This window comes from Corvus brachyrhynchos, unplaced genomic scaffold (genome assembly GCF_000691975.1).
Source record: "Corvus brachyrhynchos isolate BGI_N302 unplaced genomic scaffold, ASM69197v1 scaffold105, whole genome shotgun sequence".
NCBI classification, from domain to species: Eukaryota; Metazoa; Chordata; class Aves; order Passeriformes; family Corvidae; genus Corvus; species Corvus brachyrhynchos.
Window position 1 is genome coordinate 4,100,970 of NW_008238452.1, and position 12,970 is coordinate 4,113,939.

The following is a 12,970-nucleotide window of genomic DNA, read 5'->3' on the forward strand; positions in this document are numbered from 1 at the left end:
CAAAAAAAGACAGAAAACTCTACGGTGGGATGTAAGTGCTGAGGTTTGCTACGTGCAGCCTGGGTTCTGTTTTTATTTCGACAGCGCAGAGACAATGGCTACAAAGAGCTTTTTAATCACTTGCAGATAGAACTTTTATGCATTTAAACCTTCACAGTTAAAGGCTAGCGCAGATTTTTGAAAAGCTGTGATTCTCTGAGCATGTTTGTTGTGGATGTATTTCACATTTGAGCGGTAGCATGCCCTGGTTCCCCGGACGGGTTAGCTTGGTGCCAGGGATGAGCGTGATCCTGTCTGTGCCGTGCTGCCTGGGGCTGCTCTGGAAATCACCCCAGTGGACACCGGAGTGGATTAGGCAGCCTCTGCAAGGTTGGTTTCAGAGAGCGGGTCGTGAAGCTTGTAGCTTCCCTTGGATTTTCCCTTCCCACCGACGGATCTGGTTAGCATCTAGTTACAATGTTAATTTGAACAATTAAACAGTATCGCTGTTCTTGCGGCTCGACTTCGCTGCAGGAGGCGAGCTCAGAGGGGAGGCAAGGTCCCTGCCGTAAATGCACGGACCTCCCTATCCCAGCTGGCTGCGAGCAGACAGCAGGAGATGGTCGGTGACTCAAGTGTGGCACTGTCTCCAGTGGAGCATCCCGCAGTCAGGCTGCTCTGGCAGCCCCATCCAGCACTGAGGATGGGCTTCCAGCCTTGATGCACCCATTTGACGCTTGGTCGAGACAGTGGAGTTGTGTCCGTAGAAGTGGAAGAGGCGAGAGCAATGTGAGGGTGAATTCCTCCCTGGGCAGTTGGCGGCGAGTGATTGATGGCACTGGTGACCCTGGCCAGGCACTGCTGGCTTGACCATAGCCTGGTTTCTGTAAAAACAGAGCTTGGGTGTTAGACACCATCAGCACCCTTGGCTGTGCAGTAAGGGAGCAGGGGGAAAAACTTTGTGTTTCTGCTCAGCCTGCTTTGAAAATCGCTGAATCTGAACTATTTTAGGAATGGCATTTCAGATAGCTTCTTGTCAGGAAGGCCTCCTCCCCCCAGCCGCGCTCTCCTACCTCATAGCGAAACACGTACCTGCAGGAGGAGAGCTGCCCAGGTCAGCTTTCTACTGTCACTACAACTCTCTCTGAAGTACTCAGAGCAATGTCTAGAATTTAAAACTTGCTGATATTTGAAGCAGAAGAGGATTTTTTAAAACACTGAGAGATTTTTACGTTCTAGTTTGACCATGAAAAATGTGGTGAGATGTGCAGGAGTGCATCACGTGCAGGTACCTTATGGATGTATCCAGGATCCTGTGGCTGTGTTTCATCCTGTTGTGTGAAAAGCGATACCTGTTCCTTGTGGGCTTTCTGTGCCAGCGGATAATGACCCCCTCTTAATTTTGAAATAGCTTTATAAATGTGTGAAAAATTCTTTGTCACGTTTCCGTGATGAAGACTATGGGTGCATCACGCTTCCTTGTCTCCGTGCGGCCCTGGACAGAAATCCCATTGATTTTCCTGCTGTGGAGGGTGGGTACCACAGCGTGTCATTGCAGCCCGGCCAGTGAGGTGACACAACGTGCGTGTCCCACTCCTGAGAGGGGACATGCCGGGCTCTGCCAGCAGCTTCCTGGCACCAGCCACACCTGGCAGGCGGTGGCACACGTGTGATGTGCTGCTGGCATCATCGGCCAGCAGGTCACCTCGCTCCTCAGCCACCCTGGGAAGGTCAGGGTTTGGTGGTCGGATGAGAGGGAATTTGAGCACTGTGTGGGATGCTGATCCCACCAAGATTCCTATGGGCCCCTTTGTTTAATTGTGAGAAGTTTGTCACCGAGGCGAGGCAGAGCTGTGTAGGATCGCCCCGCGCGCCTGTGTTGTTGTGGGTGAGCGCTTCGGAAACGCAGAGGAAAAGCTCTGAGGTTTCCCCAGTGTTTATAAATACAATCTGGTGCAAACTGTCAAGCAAGCTGTTCAAAATCACGTCACGCCTGTGCTGCCTTCCCCGCTCGGCTCGAATGCCTTCGCCACAGACCGGGTGTTCGTCTGACGTTCGCGCTCCCGGCACGCAGCTCCGGCCCATCTGCGGGGCTTTCCCAGCACCCCTCTCCTCCTCCTGCCAGCCGGGCTGGGGAGGCAGTGCTGTGGGCAGGGTCGGTGCCATGGCAGCACCACCCTCTCTTTGGAGCCCTGAGCATCCTTCAGTGCCACGCTCCAAGAGCCCAGGCTGCCCCAAAGCGACCCAGCTCACACACCAGAACTGCATGCAGGGGCAGAAACAGCGTCTTCAAGTCCCCTTTGTCCTCCTTAGAAGGTTTGCCGACCTTAGATGTCCCCTAAAAATGAAGGGATAATCCCTTTCCTGAAAGCTCCATCCATGCAGTGGCCTTCTGCTCCGTCCCATGCCTTCAGCAGGGCTGGATGGAGGCTGTTTGCCGGATGTTTCACTCTGAAGTGTGCCAGGGTCTTCTGCCTTAATATATATAAAAAGATGAGATGTTTATTAAACTCAGACCCTGCTTTTTTTCTACGATTTATGTCCCGAGAGGCTGGCGATAAACAGTTTATTAAAAAGAAATCCTGATTTATTTCGGCAAATGGTTACATTTCAAGGTGGTACCAAGTGGTTTTGTAGGAGACCACCTTTTATGCTTCCCATGGCAGTTTAAAGGATTGCTAGAAAAACAATCCAGAATCTAAGTAGGTTTGGATAAAGGCAAGCCAGGACTGTACGTCAGGGTATGTGGTGCGTTTATGCAGCGAGGTGGTGGATTTTACCACGGAACATCTGGGCACTGGCTTCAGTTACAGCACAGATTTTAGTGGGATAACAAGTCTTGCTTGGCTTCGCGTTCATTTTGAAGTCACTAAACTTTATACGAATAATAAAACTGTAAGCCCATTACTTCACTATTTGCAAGGGGCTGTTTTCAGTCCCCCTTCAGGGTCTCGCATCTTTTCTGGGGCTGGTTTTATTTTGCTGTGCTAAGTGGGTATTTATCTTCTCAGTGCCTGGCTCACTTTCGCGGGAGGCAGCTTTGATAATTTGTAGCGATGGCCACACCGGGGAGGGCAGGCGGGTTTCCATCCGCCCCCGCCAAACGCGCACGTTTTCTGCATTAGGGGCAGCATGATGAAAGCTGCACGTTTCTCCTTCAGAGCAGTCAAAGGAGCTGAGGCTGGTAACCTGGAGGATGATAGAACTGCTCTGGGCTACCAGCTCAGCCACTCGTGAGAGTTAAAGTAACAGGGGAGGTTTTGCTTTCTCTTTCTGTTTGATTATAAAATGCAGAGGAGAAGAGTAGACTGGACTGAAGGAGGGAAGGGCCGCTTCTTTAATATAAGACAACAAGTTTGCAAGCCCTTAGAGAAAGGTGCACATACTGGGGGGAATGCCCCAGCATCAGAGAGGATAACCCCAGCTAGTTATATATCAAGGAATATGTGTTTGGAATATAAGTTCCATGTGAGAGCATATAGACAGGCCATGAGATCGACGTTTACCTTAATCGTGGAGCAGCTGGTGTGATACTGAATGCTGGTGAGCTCTGTATTTTGGTGTCACTGATTGTATGGGCAGGCATAAACCAGAAGAAATCAGAATTACGTCCAAGGAAGAAGAATATCCCAGGTAAGACCAGTGAGAAGGGACTTAAATAGTGCTTGAGTTCTGCTATCTCATGAGTGGAGCACTGAGTGAGCAAGCTTCACTTTGGGGAAAAGGCAGCGCATAGAAACTGTTCTGTTTCACATCGTGACTGAAGTGTACTTCTGTGGCAAAAATCTCCATTAGATCAAACAGGGATTGTTTCTGCCTGAGAAGACGACTCAAATAAGCTCGTGGATGGATGGAAGGAGCTTGAAGGCTGAGGAGATGTTATGTTTGAAAACTTTAACAAGATGTCATTAGGAGAGAAGTATATGCCCTTAGATCGGGAAATAGGTCAGGATAATAAATCATAACTCCAGGAGAATGTGTGTAAAGCTGGAAATACATTCAGAGGGGACAGAAAGAGAGTAAATATTAGAAAGGAGTTTGTTCTTTCAGAATTAATTTTCTCATTTGCTGTATGCAAGGACACCCACTGAACAGGAGAAGGACATTAACACAGAACTGTAACAGGAACCAGCTGAAAATCTCATGACTGCGTGGATGGCTTTGATTGCTCTGCAGGGAGCACATCAGTCATGTGGGACACGTCAGAAACAGGCAGTGTGTCCTGTCACTTCGTGTCTGAGGTAGCTGATAGTCCAAATTCACCAAAAACCTGGTGGGGGGCATTTTACAGGATGGGTTTTAAAAGATACTGGAGTAATCAGCAACGCAAGCGGCCCGAGAAGCCAGCCCCACTCCACGACCGCTTCTCTAAACACAAACATGCCTGAGTTACCAGAGGGGTGCAGCAGATCCTGCACAGAGCATCTCTCAGTGGGCTCTGGCCTTCCACCCAGGCAGGTATTTTCAGCATTTCTCACAGATTTCTCAGGGTTGTTCAGGTTTGGCCTGAACTGGGACTGCTCTGGCTTCAGGGTAATTAAACTCAGTGGTTAGAGAGATGTTTGTTGCTTGTGTGACAGCTGAGATAGGAAGCAGTGGGTACTTGCTGTGAGCACCTGGAAAACTGAAACGCAAAGGCAATAATTTATCTCTCCTACCTCATTCCCTGCTCCACGGGTCCGGATATGAGTGCCCCTCCGCTGTGACCCTCGCACGCTCCCAAGGTGACACAGCACCGAGGCCGAGACTTCCCCTGTGATTTACAGGGGAAAAGCATTGTTTGCCTAATTGAGTCTGTTTCTTTTTTTTTTTTTCTGTATTTGAGAAAACACAACTTTGTTGAAACTTTATTAGGGGGTGAGAAAAATGATGCTTTTCATCTTTCTCACCTTTAACTTGCTCAGTACCAAAACAGAGCAGTGCCAGACCAGCCGAGGCAGGCGGGAGGCGTGGAGGGATCGCGGGTTCCTCACACACATTTGCAGGGATGATTAAGCAGGGAAGATGTTTGTACAAAGCAGCCAGAATATTGTCAAGAAGCAAGTGCTCCCTCCCTCTCTTTCTCTCTGTCTCTCTCTACTTTGTTTAGGTGCAGCAGATTTACTGCTAATTTGTTTATAGTCAAACAGTCTAAACGTGCCTCAGCATTCTGAAATCCAGAAACCTGATGCAAATCAAGCAGTTTGCAGATCGGGATGATGATGGTGTGGGAAAGCCAAGCGTCTTGGAGCTGCCAGCTGGTCTCTGGATGCAAAGGAAAACATCAGTGAGCAGCATTAACAGTTTCTAGTCCCCATTCTTTCCCTTCCTTTGGCTATTAAATCTGTGTTTAATTCCCTGGGGGTTTTCTCTCCTGGGTAAGAATTACTTACTTGAGTATGATTTGTACAACTAATAGGATCTTATCCTTACTTGGGGAAGACCCGAGGGGCTCTCTCAAACAGATTTTTCAGTAATGAGAAATAATGAATAAAAGTCTAATAATCCTGGGAGGTATCAAAGTTACAATTTTGCAGGGAAGATTTAATATCAGTCAATTAAAACTTTTATAATCTTGTTACAGTACAATAGCTGGAAAAAAAATAATAAGAGGGAAAACAAGTAGGTTTTAAGACCCTCTCACATCATGTGAACAAGTCTAAATGTAATGTTTGAATTAAGCAGGTATTTTAAAACAAGAGTCTAAGACATCTCTTGCAACTGTGTGGTAGCAGGGTGGCAGGTTCAGGGAAAGAAACGTGCTATGTTAATTTATGGAGCACATTCTAATTCCCACTCATCTAAGAAAAAGCTGTTGCGAGGTGTTTATGAGAAAATCCAGGTAATTAGGGCTTAAACTAGAAAATGCAAAATTCATACTCCTCAGCAAAGTGTATTTCCAGTAGCCCAAGACACGCTCTGGCTCAGCCTGTTGCTCAGAGAGTTCATGACCATCCCCACTGGGCACTGTGGGCTCATTGTGGGTCTGTTCACCCAGGGACTGTGCAGACCCCAGCCTGTGGCCCTCGGTGAAATGTGTGTGGGAGCAAAGTGGGAGCAAAGTGGGACCTGGGGGCATTGTCCTCGTGGGCAGAGCCCCCCACACGGCTCCAGCCCAAGCCTCTGCTGAGATGCTGTGAGGGGACAAAGCACCAAGGAGCAGATACTGTTTAAGGAATTTACAGCTTTTTGGGTTTAACAATGATGCTGAACTGATGCTTTGTCCTTTAGCAGTAACTTTCATCCAAGACTGTTGTAGCCATTTCCAGTCACTGGCAAAGGGACACCCCCAGAAGGCAGCACCGGATGCAACACCACAGCTCTCACCATGTCTTCCCCCTTTGGGAAAAGAAACGCCCTTGGCGGGCGTTTCAGTCATCTCTAAATGCAGAAACTCTTCCCTTCTCCCTTCTTTCCCCTTCTGCCAGCCCAGGATGTATGGGTGCCATAAGAAGGCCTGGAGGTTTTGGGGCTGTTTGGATGTTTGCTCACCCATGACAGCCTGGCCTTCCCGCCCACATGTGTTCCCTCCACTTTTGTTGGCAGCCAGCAGATAAAGGGCTAACCTTTTGCCTGCCAGCCTGGACAAATAAACACTGGCCCAGCAGTCAAGTGGAGCTGAAACCAACCCTTGCAATAATCTGGTTTTTCAGACTCCTTACCACAGCTCTGCAGGTGACCCTGGCAGGTTTGAAACTCTGGCGGCATGTCCCTTTGGAGCAGCCATCTCTTTGCACTTGGGAAAGACTTTCCAGCTTGGGAAGTAGAAGTCCACTTCTTAGAAAACAAAAAAGGTGCTAGAAGGAAGACTGAAGACTGGCAGCTCCCAAACACACCCTGTCTTGCTTTGGTGTGATGGGCTGGTGGTGTTTTACAGCCTCTCCAGACAGGTGTGTGTGTGTGCGTCAGCTCTGACCAAGGCAATCTCCATGGCTCTGCCTCACTGTCTGCCCATCATTTGTCCTTTGGAGTCAAATCCTTGCTCTGTCACATGGCTCCTTAGTGCTGGAGGGACTGAGTGATGCTGGGTGAGCAGCTGGGGGAACTTTGGATTTTCTCTGGAAGCAGTGGGAATTGTCAGGCACCATGGGGGGGGCTAACAGGTAGCTATGTAGAGAAATTTGGAGCAGCTCATGCCCTTCACTAACAACTTTAACTAATTTGTTGAGCTAATTTCACTAATTTATCTGTGGGAATCTGTGTCTTTTTTTATAAAGCGGGATGCTGGGGAAATAGATACCAAATTGTGCTCCTCATACCTATCCACGAAGTGTATAAAAGTGAGCATGCAAAAGAGGGAATTTTCTGAGTGACACCCAGGAGCAGTGCTGAGGCTGATTGTGCTCCCTGGGATGCCGTTCATCCCAGATGAGCCATCCTGTGCTCTCAACCACTGCAGCCCCTGAGGGACCAGAGCTCAGAAATGATGTGTGCTGCTTCCTGGGGATGGTGGGGATCAGACAATATCCATGCTGGATCTCGGAGAGTCTTTGCTGCTATAGCTGTGGCTCTAACGCTGAGCGTGCTGGTAGAAATATGTAAATATCAACAGCTTCAGCACTACATTTGATACTTTCCATTTTCAAACACTTGACAAATGTTTACATATTTTCAGCAGCCCTTTTCCAGCTAGGGAAAATGAGACAAAGCATCTGTGAATTACTATGATACAAATCATAGTATCAAATCATGAGAGAGCACCTTAAGGGTTCATTAAGGACTGGCAGGGCCTAAGGTTTCCTTTGCATACCTTTAAACCTGAAAGCAGAAAATACTAAACCTGAATCCAGTTTTGGATAGTAAGTGCAATCAGATATATTTGGATTCTGATAATAATCCAGGGATTGGAAATTTTGAGGGATCACCTATCCATACAACATATGTTACTGTGGTTGTAAGTAATATGTATTGGTCTCTTCTCCCAAATAGGAGAAGTGGAAATGGCCTCAAGTTGTGCCAGAGGAAGTTTAGATTGGCTATTGGAAAAAACTTCTTCATGGAAAGGGTTGTCAAGCATTGGAACAGGCTTCCCAGGGCAATGGTGGAGTCACCATCCCTGGAGGTATTTAAAAGATGTGTAGTTGTGGCACTTGGGGACATGGGTTACCGGTGGCCCTGGCAGTGCTGGGTTAGTGACTGCACTTCATGGCCTTAGAGGGCTTTTCCTACCTAACCAATTCTCAAATGGGCCAAACTCTCAATTCAGTAGAAAAAAGTCGTCATTCCTTTGGAGTCAGCACCACTGCAGGACGCCATTCTGGCGGCAGCACAGGGATGCAGTCGCTTCCCCAGGGATTGGGGATAAGCACCGTGGGTTGTTACTGCTGCTGTCTTGCTCTGCTCTTCCAGCTTTCTGGAAAGCTGCTGCTGTTACTCTCTGTGCTGTGGCAGGTGAGAAACCCTCGGTGGTGATAAGGGCAGTGGGGTAACATGGCAAAGAATTCCTGAGTCACTGTTGTGGGAAAACTGTGTGCGCAGAGGTAGGGAAGTGAGCGGGAACAGCAATGCCCATGGGCTGGTTGTGGTTTGTAAGCCTGCCTACGTGTGTGGTGGTGTTCCTGATGCCGAAGGAAACTGGGTGGCTGATGGAAGCTGTGGAAATCAGCCCCTGTGCACTTGACAGGGTTTCCAAGTAGTCAGCAATATTCCCTTTTTTATTCATTGACCAAAAAGTAGAAGGGGAGAAGTGCATAAAGAATTCCAGTGTGCTTGTGGCACGGCTTTCCACAAAACATGAGTGCTCTGGTTGTTGCTGGAGCTGCCGGAGCTCGGCTTCCCCTGCTCCTGCTCTGCGAGTCACTCTGGGGACCTGCAGCTCCTGCCTGTCACTGCCTATCCTGCAGCTCCCTGCCCTGTGCCAGCCCCTTGTGTTCTCCCTGTTAGCAAACACCTTGTTGGCCAGGAGCAGCCAGCAGTATTCCCTAGGAATGGCTCAAGCAACTTTAACCCCTTCCGTAGTTAATGCAGTTAATGACTTTGGGTTTGCATTTTAGCTCTTTTCCAAGAAAAGTCTTCCAGCCCTGGCAGTTTGGGGATGTGACAGCAGGATGCACAGATCCCGGTTCTGTTCCTGCTCTGTATCATGCCCTGACATTTCATCCCCGTCCCTTGAGGATTTTGGCGAGGGCACTCGCTCATAATGTCATCCTGAAGTATTCCAGAGGAGCAGTGGGGAACTGTAGCAAATACCAACACGCTGGTGTTGGTTGTAATTTGTAATTGTTCGTGTGTTCCTCCCCACTAATCCCCTTGCTGAAATTCATTATGGAGAGAGAGCAACCTACACCCAGAGAGCTGTGCTGAAGGCGGAATGACTTGGCCGAGGAAAGTAGCTATTGTTTTATGATTAAAGGAAAGGCTTATATTGGGATTTCCTTGAACAAGGAAAGTCTCTGCCCTACTTTTATTGCTTGTAACAAGGGGATAATAATTACTTTCCATTATAAAACACCTCCAGCACTTGCACTGAAAGATTTGTGGTAGAGTTGCGTGGCATTCAGGGCTGGTTATCTTAAACGGCCTGGAGATGTGCAAACTGAGATTTCTCTGCCTTGTTTCTCTTGCTGGGGCTCAACCCCTGCTGAGACTATGGAAAAAATTCCTCTACTCTGAGTTGGGTCAGACTCTCTGAGTGTGACATATTTTCCTCTGGAAGAGCTGGTACCAGTCACCTATCCCATGACACCTGCCCTCTCCAGGAGTGACACCTGGAGGTTTTGTACGGGCTTGGGGGGATGAGCAGGGACAGTAGCAGCGATCCAGGCCAGCCAGTGCTGGAGTGGCCAGGGGAGGTAACATCTGTCCGGGGGGGAGGGCTAACAGCTGGCTGCCACCCTGTGCTCCAGCACATCCCTTCTTCCCGTGCCGCTGCTACCCCCTCGCAAGGAGAGGCACTGAACAACTGAGCATTGTAACAGGGGCCGCCGGGGACTCGCTGTTTGTTTGGGTTTGACACTCGGTGCTGAGTCTCGTGGGCGGAGGTGGCTGTGAAAGAAAGAAACGCTGGTATGTGGTCTCCGATTGAAAAAAGGAAAAACTATGAGGCATTTCCTCGAGTGTCCCAAATGGCATCTCCTGGCTCAGCTGGTTTTTGAAGCACCCAGCTGCCACCAGCTCCAGGGTGACAATTTTAATGTAATCAGGGTTGAATCTGTTTCCACTGAAAGTGGAAAAATAAGTAAGTCTCAGTTTAGAAACAAAATAGTCCATGTAAAATTTGATTTTTTGATACCGTATCTCCCCGAGTGTGTTTGCTTTTCAACATGTCTAATTTGAGACAGCTCTGCATTTTGTAGTGATGCCCCTTCGGAGTTAACCTCTTCCCCAGGCTGTAGTTCACTACCATTGTTGTCCGTTAAGATTTGGTGGAAATGTACCCTTATTTCTTCATACCTTCCTATTTTTACATGGTTGTGTTTGTTTCCCTGTAACGCTACAGTGATTTGCTTGGCTAAAACAACGTTCCCAGCAAAGGACAATCGTGGGTTGAATTGGAATTGCAAGAGGCGCTCAGTTAATCCACAGATTATTGACACAGTGGATCCTCCATGCTTCAAAGGCACCATTATAGTCCATCGTGTCCCTGCGTACTTAGGGAGCTTTAATCCATGGATTACAGGTCCCTAAGAGCTCCTGCCCTCCCAGTTACAGCTGGTCCTGCCAACGGGAGCTGCCATGTCGAGCTGGCTGTGGCACTACACAAAAATATTTGTCTTTTTTAGTCCACAGAGACAGTGATACACCCCTGCATCCCTGTCAGGGCTGCATTCCTTGTCCCAAGCCCCTGGAGAGGTCCCACGGCCCTGCCTGGCCCATGCTTTTCCCCAGGCACCAGGCAGGACCAGACAACAAGTTTTCAAAAGTGATGCTTTTAAAAAAGAAGGAACCACAAAAAAGCCCAAATGAAAAGCATACCAAGCATTTTCCAGATCCTTTAGGGAGTAGTCAGCATTAAACAGCAGGCCTTCCCTTTTCCCCTCAGGTCTCCCCCTAAACAAACAAGCTGAGCAGCTCCCAGTAAATGCTTAAATTGCAAAGGTGTTATTTTTCCTTGTTTGCACATTAAAAATAACTAATTGCATTACAATCCAAATTTATAAGTGCTTTTAAACTCCTCTGTTACTCAGGTGATAACTGTGTGTGCTGAGGTGCGTGTATTTGTTACATAGATCTCTGGAAATGGAGTGTATAATGGGAAAGCTCACGGCCTCTTTACTTGCAGCATTCCTATAGTAAGTCAAAGAAGTCACACAGTGCCCTTTTATTTCCAAAGCTGGACTTAAATCACGTCAATAAATCTGCAGACTTACTATGAGATGCAGCATGGGTAATGTAAACAGAAAAAAAACCCACCCCCAGCACACCAGAGTTTAAAAATAGGATGTAAGAGGGGAAAAAAGTTAACCATCCATACAATAAAAAGAGAAGAAACGCAACACAAAAGCGCTGTGTCAGGCAGTGCCTTGAAATTATCCTCACTAAATTACAGTCGTGCACTTCCCACTCTCTGTAATTAACGTGAGGGTTTGGTTATTCCAGACTGCATTTGCTCCAGGTAAACCCAGATCATTTTTGTTTTCTTATTGTAAATCCTTCACAGGTCTGGGTGACCTGCAGACAGTTGAGGAGTAAAGCAAATTATTTCCATAGATCAAGGAAGATGACTGTGAACAATACCGGTGTTGGCATGTGGTGAATCCAATACTTTGCTCCCGTTTTTCCAGATCATAGGTGTGTTCAGTGACATTGAGCCTTCCTGTGAGTGTCTGTGTGAAATAAATGCACAGTGAAGTCCAAACAGGAGGACACAACTGCTTGGATCCCCAACAGCCAAACAAAATGGACTCTTGGCTTACTGGGTGGGATTTCTGTGATGGGATGTAGGCAGGGAGCCTCTGATCCCTTACGGAGTATACCCTGCACGGCCGTGTTTTAGTGCTGGAAAAAAAGGTCAGTCAGAAAATACCGTAGGCTTGAGCAGGGAAATAAAAATGGAGTGATTTCATTTGTCCCCAGGGCCACCTGTTCCTGGCTTGGGTTGAGGATGTGCCCACCCCGCTGATCCCGTAGCCTGCAGGAAAACCCCATGAGGTGCTGCCACAGCTCCAGCTAATTTGTCCCTTGACTCAGAACCTAAGGCAGCTGCAAATCCCATTATCCTCCCCATTTCTGCTCCTAATTGCAGTTTACCTGGAGATTTGCAGATGGAGTTTGTTACCTGGAGGTCTTAAAGGCAGGACAGAGGGCTGTGTAGGGCTTTAGGAGGTGGGATTTTGGAAAGGTTGGGTAAAGTGATTATTAAAAATATAGGAATTAATTGTAATCATCATAAAACCTGACTTAACGATTATTTTCATGTATGCACTTATAACTCAAATTTTTAAAATGCCATTTATAAAATGGTTGTTTATACTTTGTGAAAGAAGGAAAAAGCCCCAAGCCTCTGGCAAGGTGGTGAATTCTGAGGTGTTTAAAATCATGTATCTCCCTCTCCAATGTACAGCATTTTTCATTTGTTGATCTTCTTAGGTAAATACAGCCGGGTTCATTAAGCAAACCCCTCTGAGGTGTGGCTGTAGCTACCGGAGTGTTTGTGTAGCCTGGGAGCTGCTCACCTGCAGACAGCACTGCCGCATTCCAGGTTCAAATCCAAGGAAACCCTGGCCACCTGCCCTGGCATCGCTCAGCCTGCCCGGGTTCAGTGGCCTGGTGCCTGCCAGGCATGACTGGGTGGCATTGTCCGCTGGGAGCAGCCCTGCCTGGGAGGAGATGGGCCCCCCCGGATGCTCTGTGCTCAGTCTGACTCCCAAGGTCGGTCGGCCAGCACGACTTTTCCCTCTGGGTTTACGGCTCAGTTGAGAGAGAGTTTGGGGAAAAAGTGAGAGGTAAAGATGGGCCATTAGAGGGCACTTTTGCAATCCTGGAGAAGGAAAACGGTGCTTATTATTTCACTTAGGACTGTTTATTTTGGCACTCTCTTAAATTCAGTGATAAACAGCAGGCAAATCCCTCC

At 47.9% G+C, this 12,970-nt stretch overlaps 1 protein-coding gene across 2 annotated transcripts in view; it reads left to right on the top strand.

Moving 5' to 3' along the window:
• The window catches only part of NDNF (neuron derived neurotrophic factor), a 22,702-nt gene that overhangs the window by 2,286 nt on the left and 7,446 nt on the right, over window positions 1-12,970 (top strand). Inside the window, exon 1 of one of the 2 annotated variants that reach the window (XM_008635739.2) lies at window positions 10,727-11,816. The exons of the other annotated variant lie outside the window; for it this stretch is intronic. Coding sequence (XP_008633961.2) covers window positions 11,737-11,816 — 80 coding nt within the window. The 5' untranslated portion in view covers window positions 10,727-11,736. Of the gene's footprint in view, window positions 1-10,726; window positions 11,817-12,970 lie in introns of those variants that run through there. 2 annotated transcript variants of the gene reach the window in all.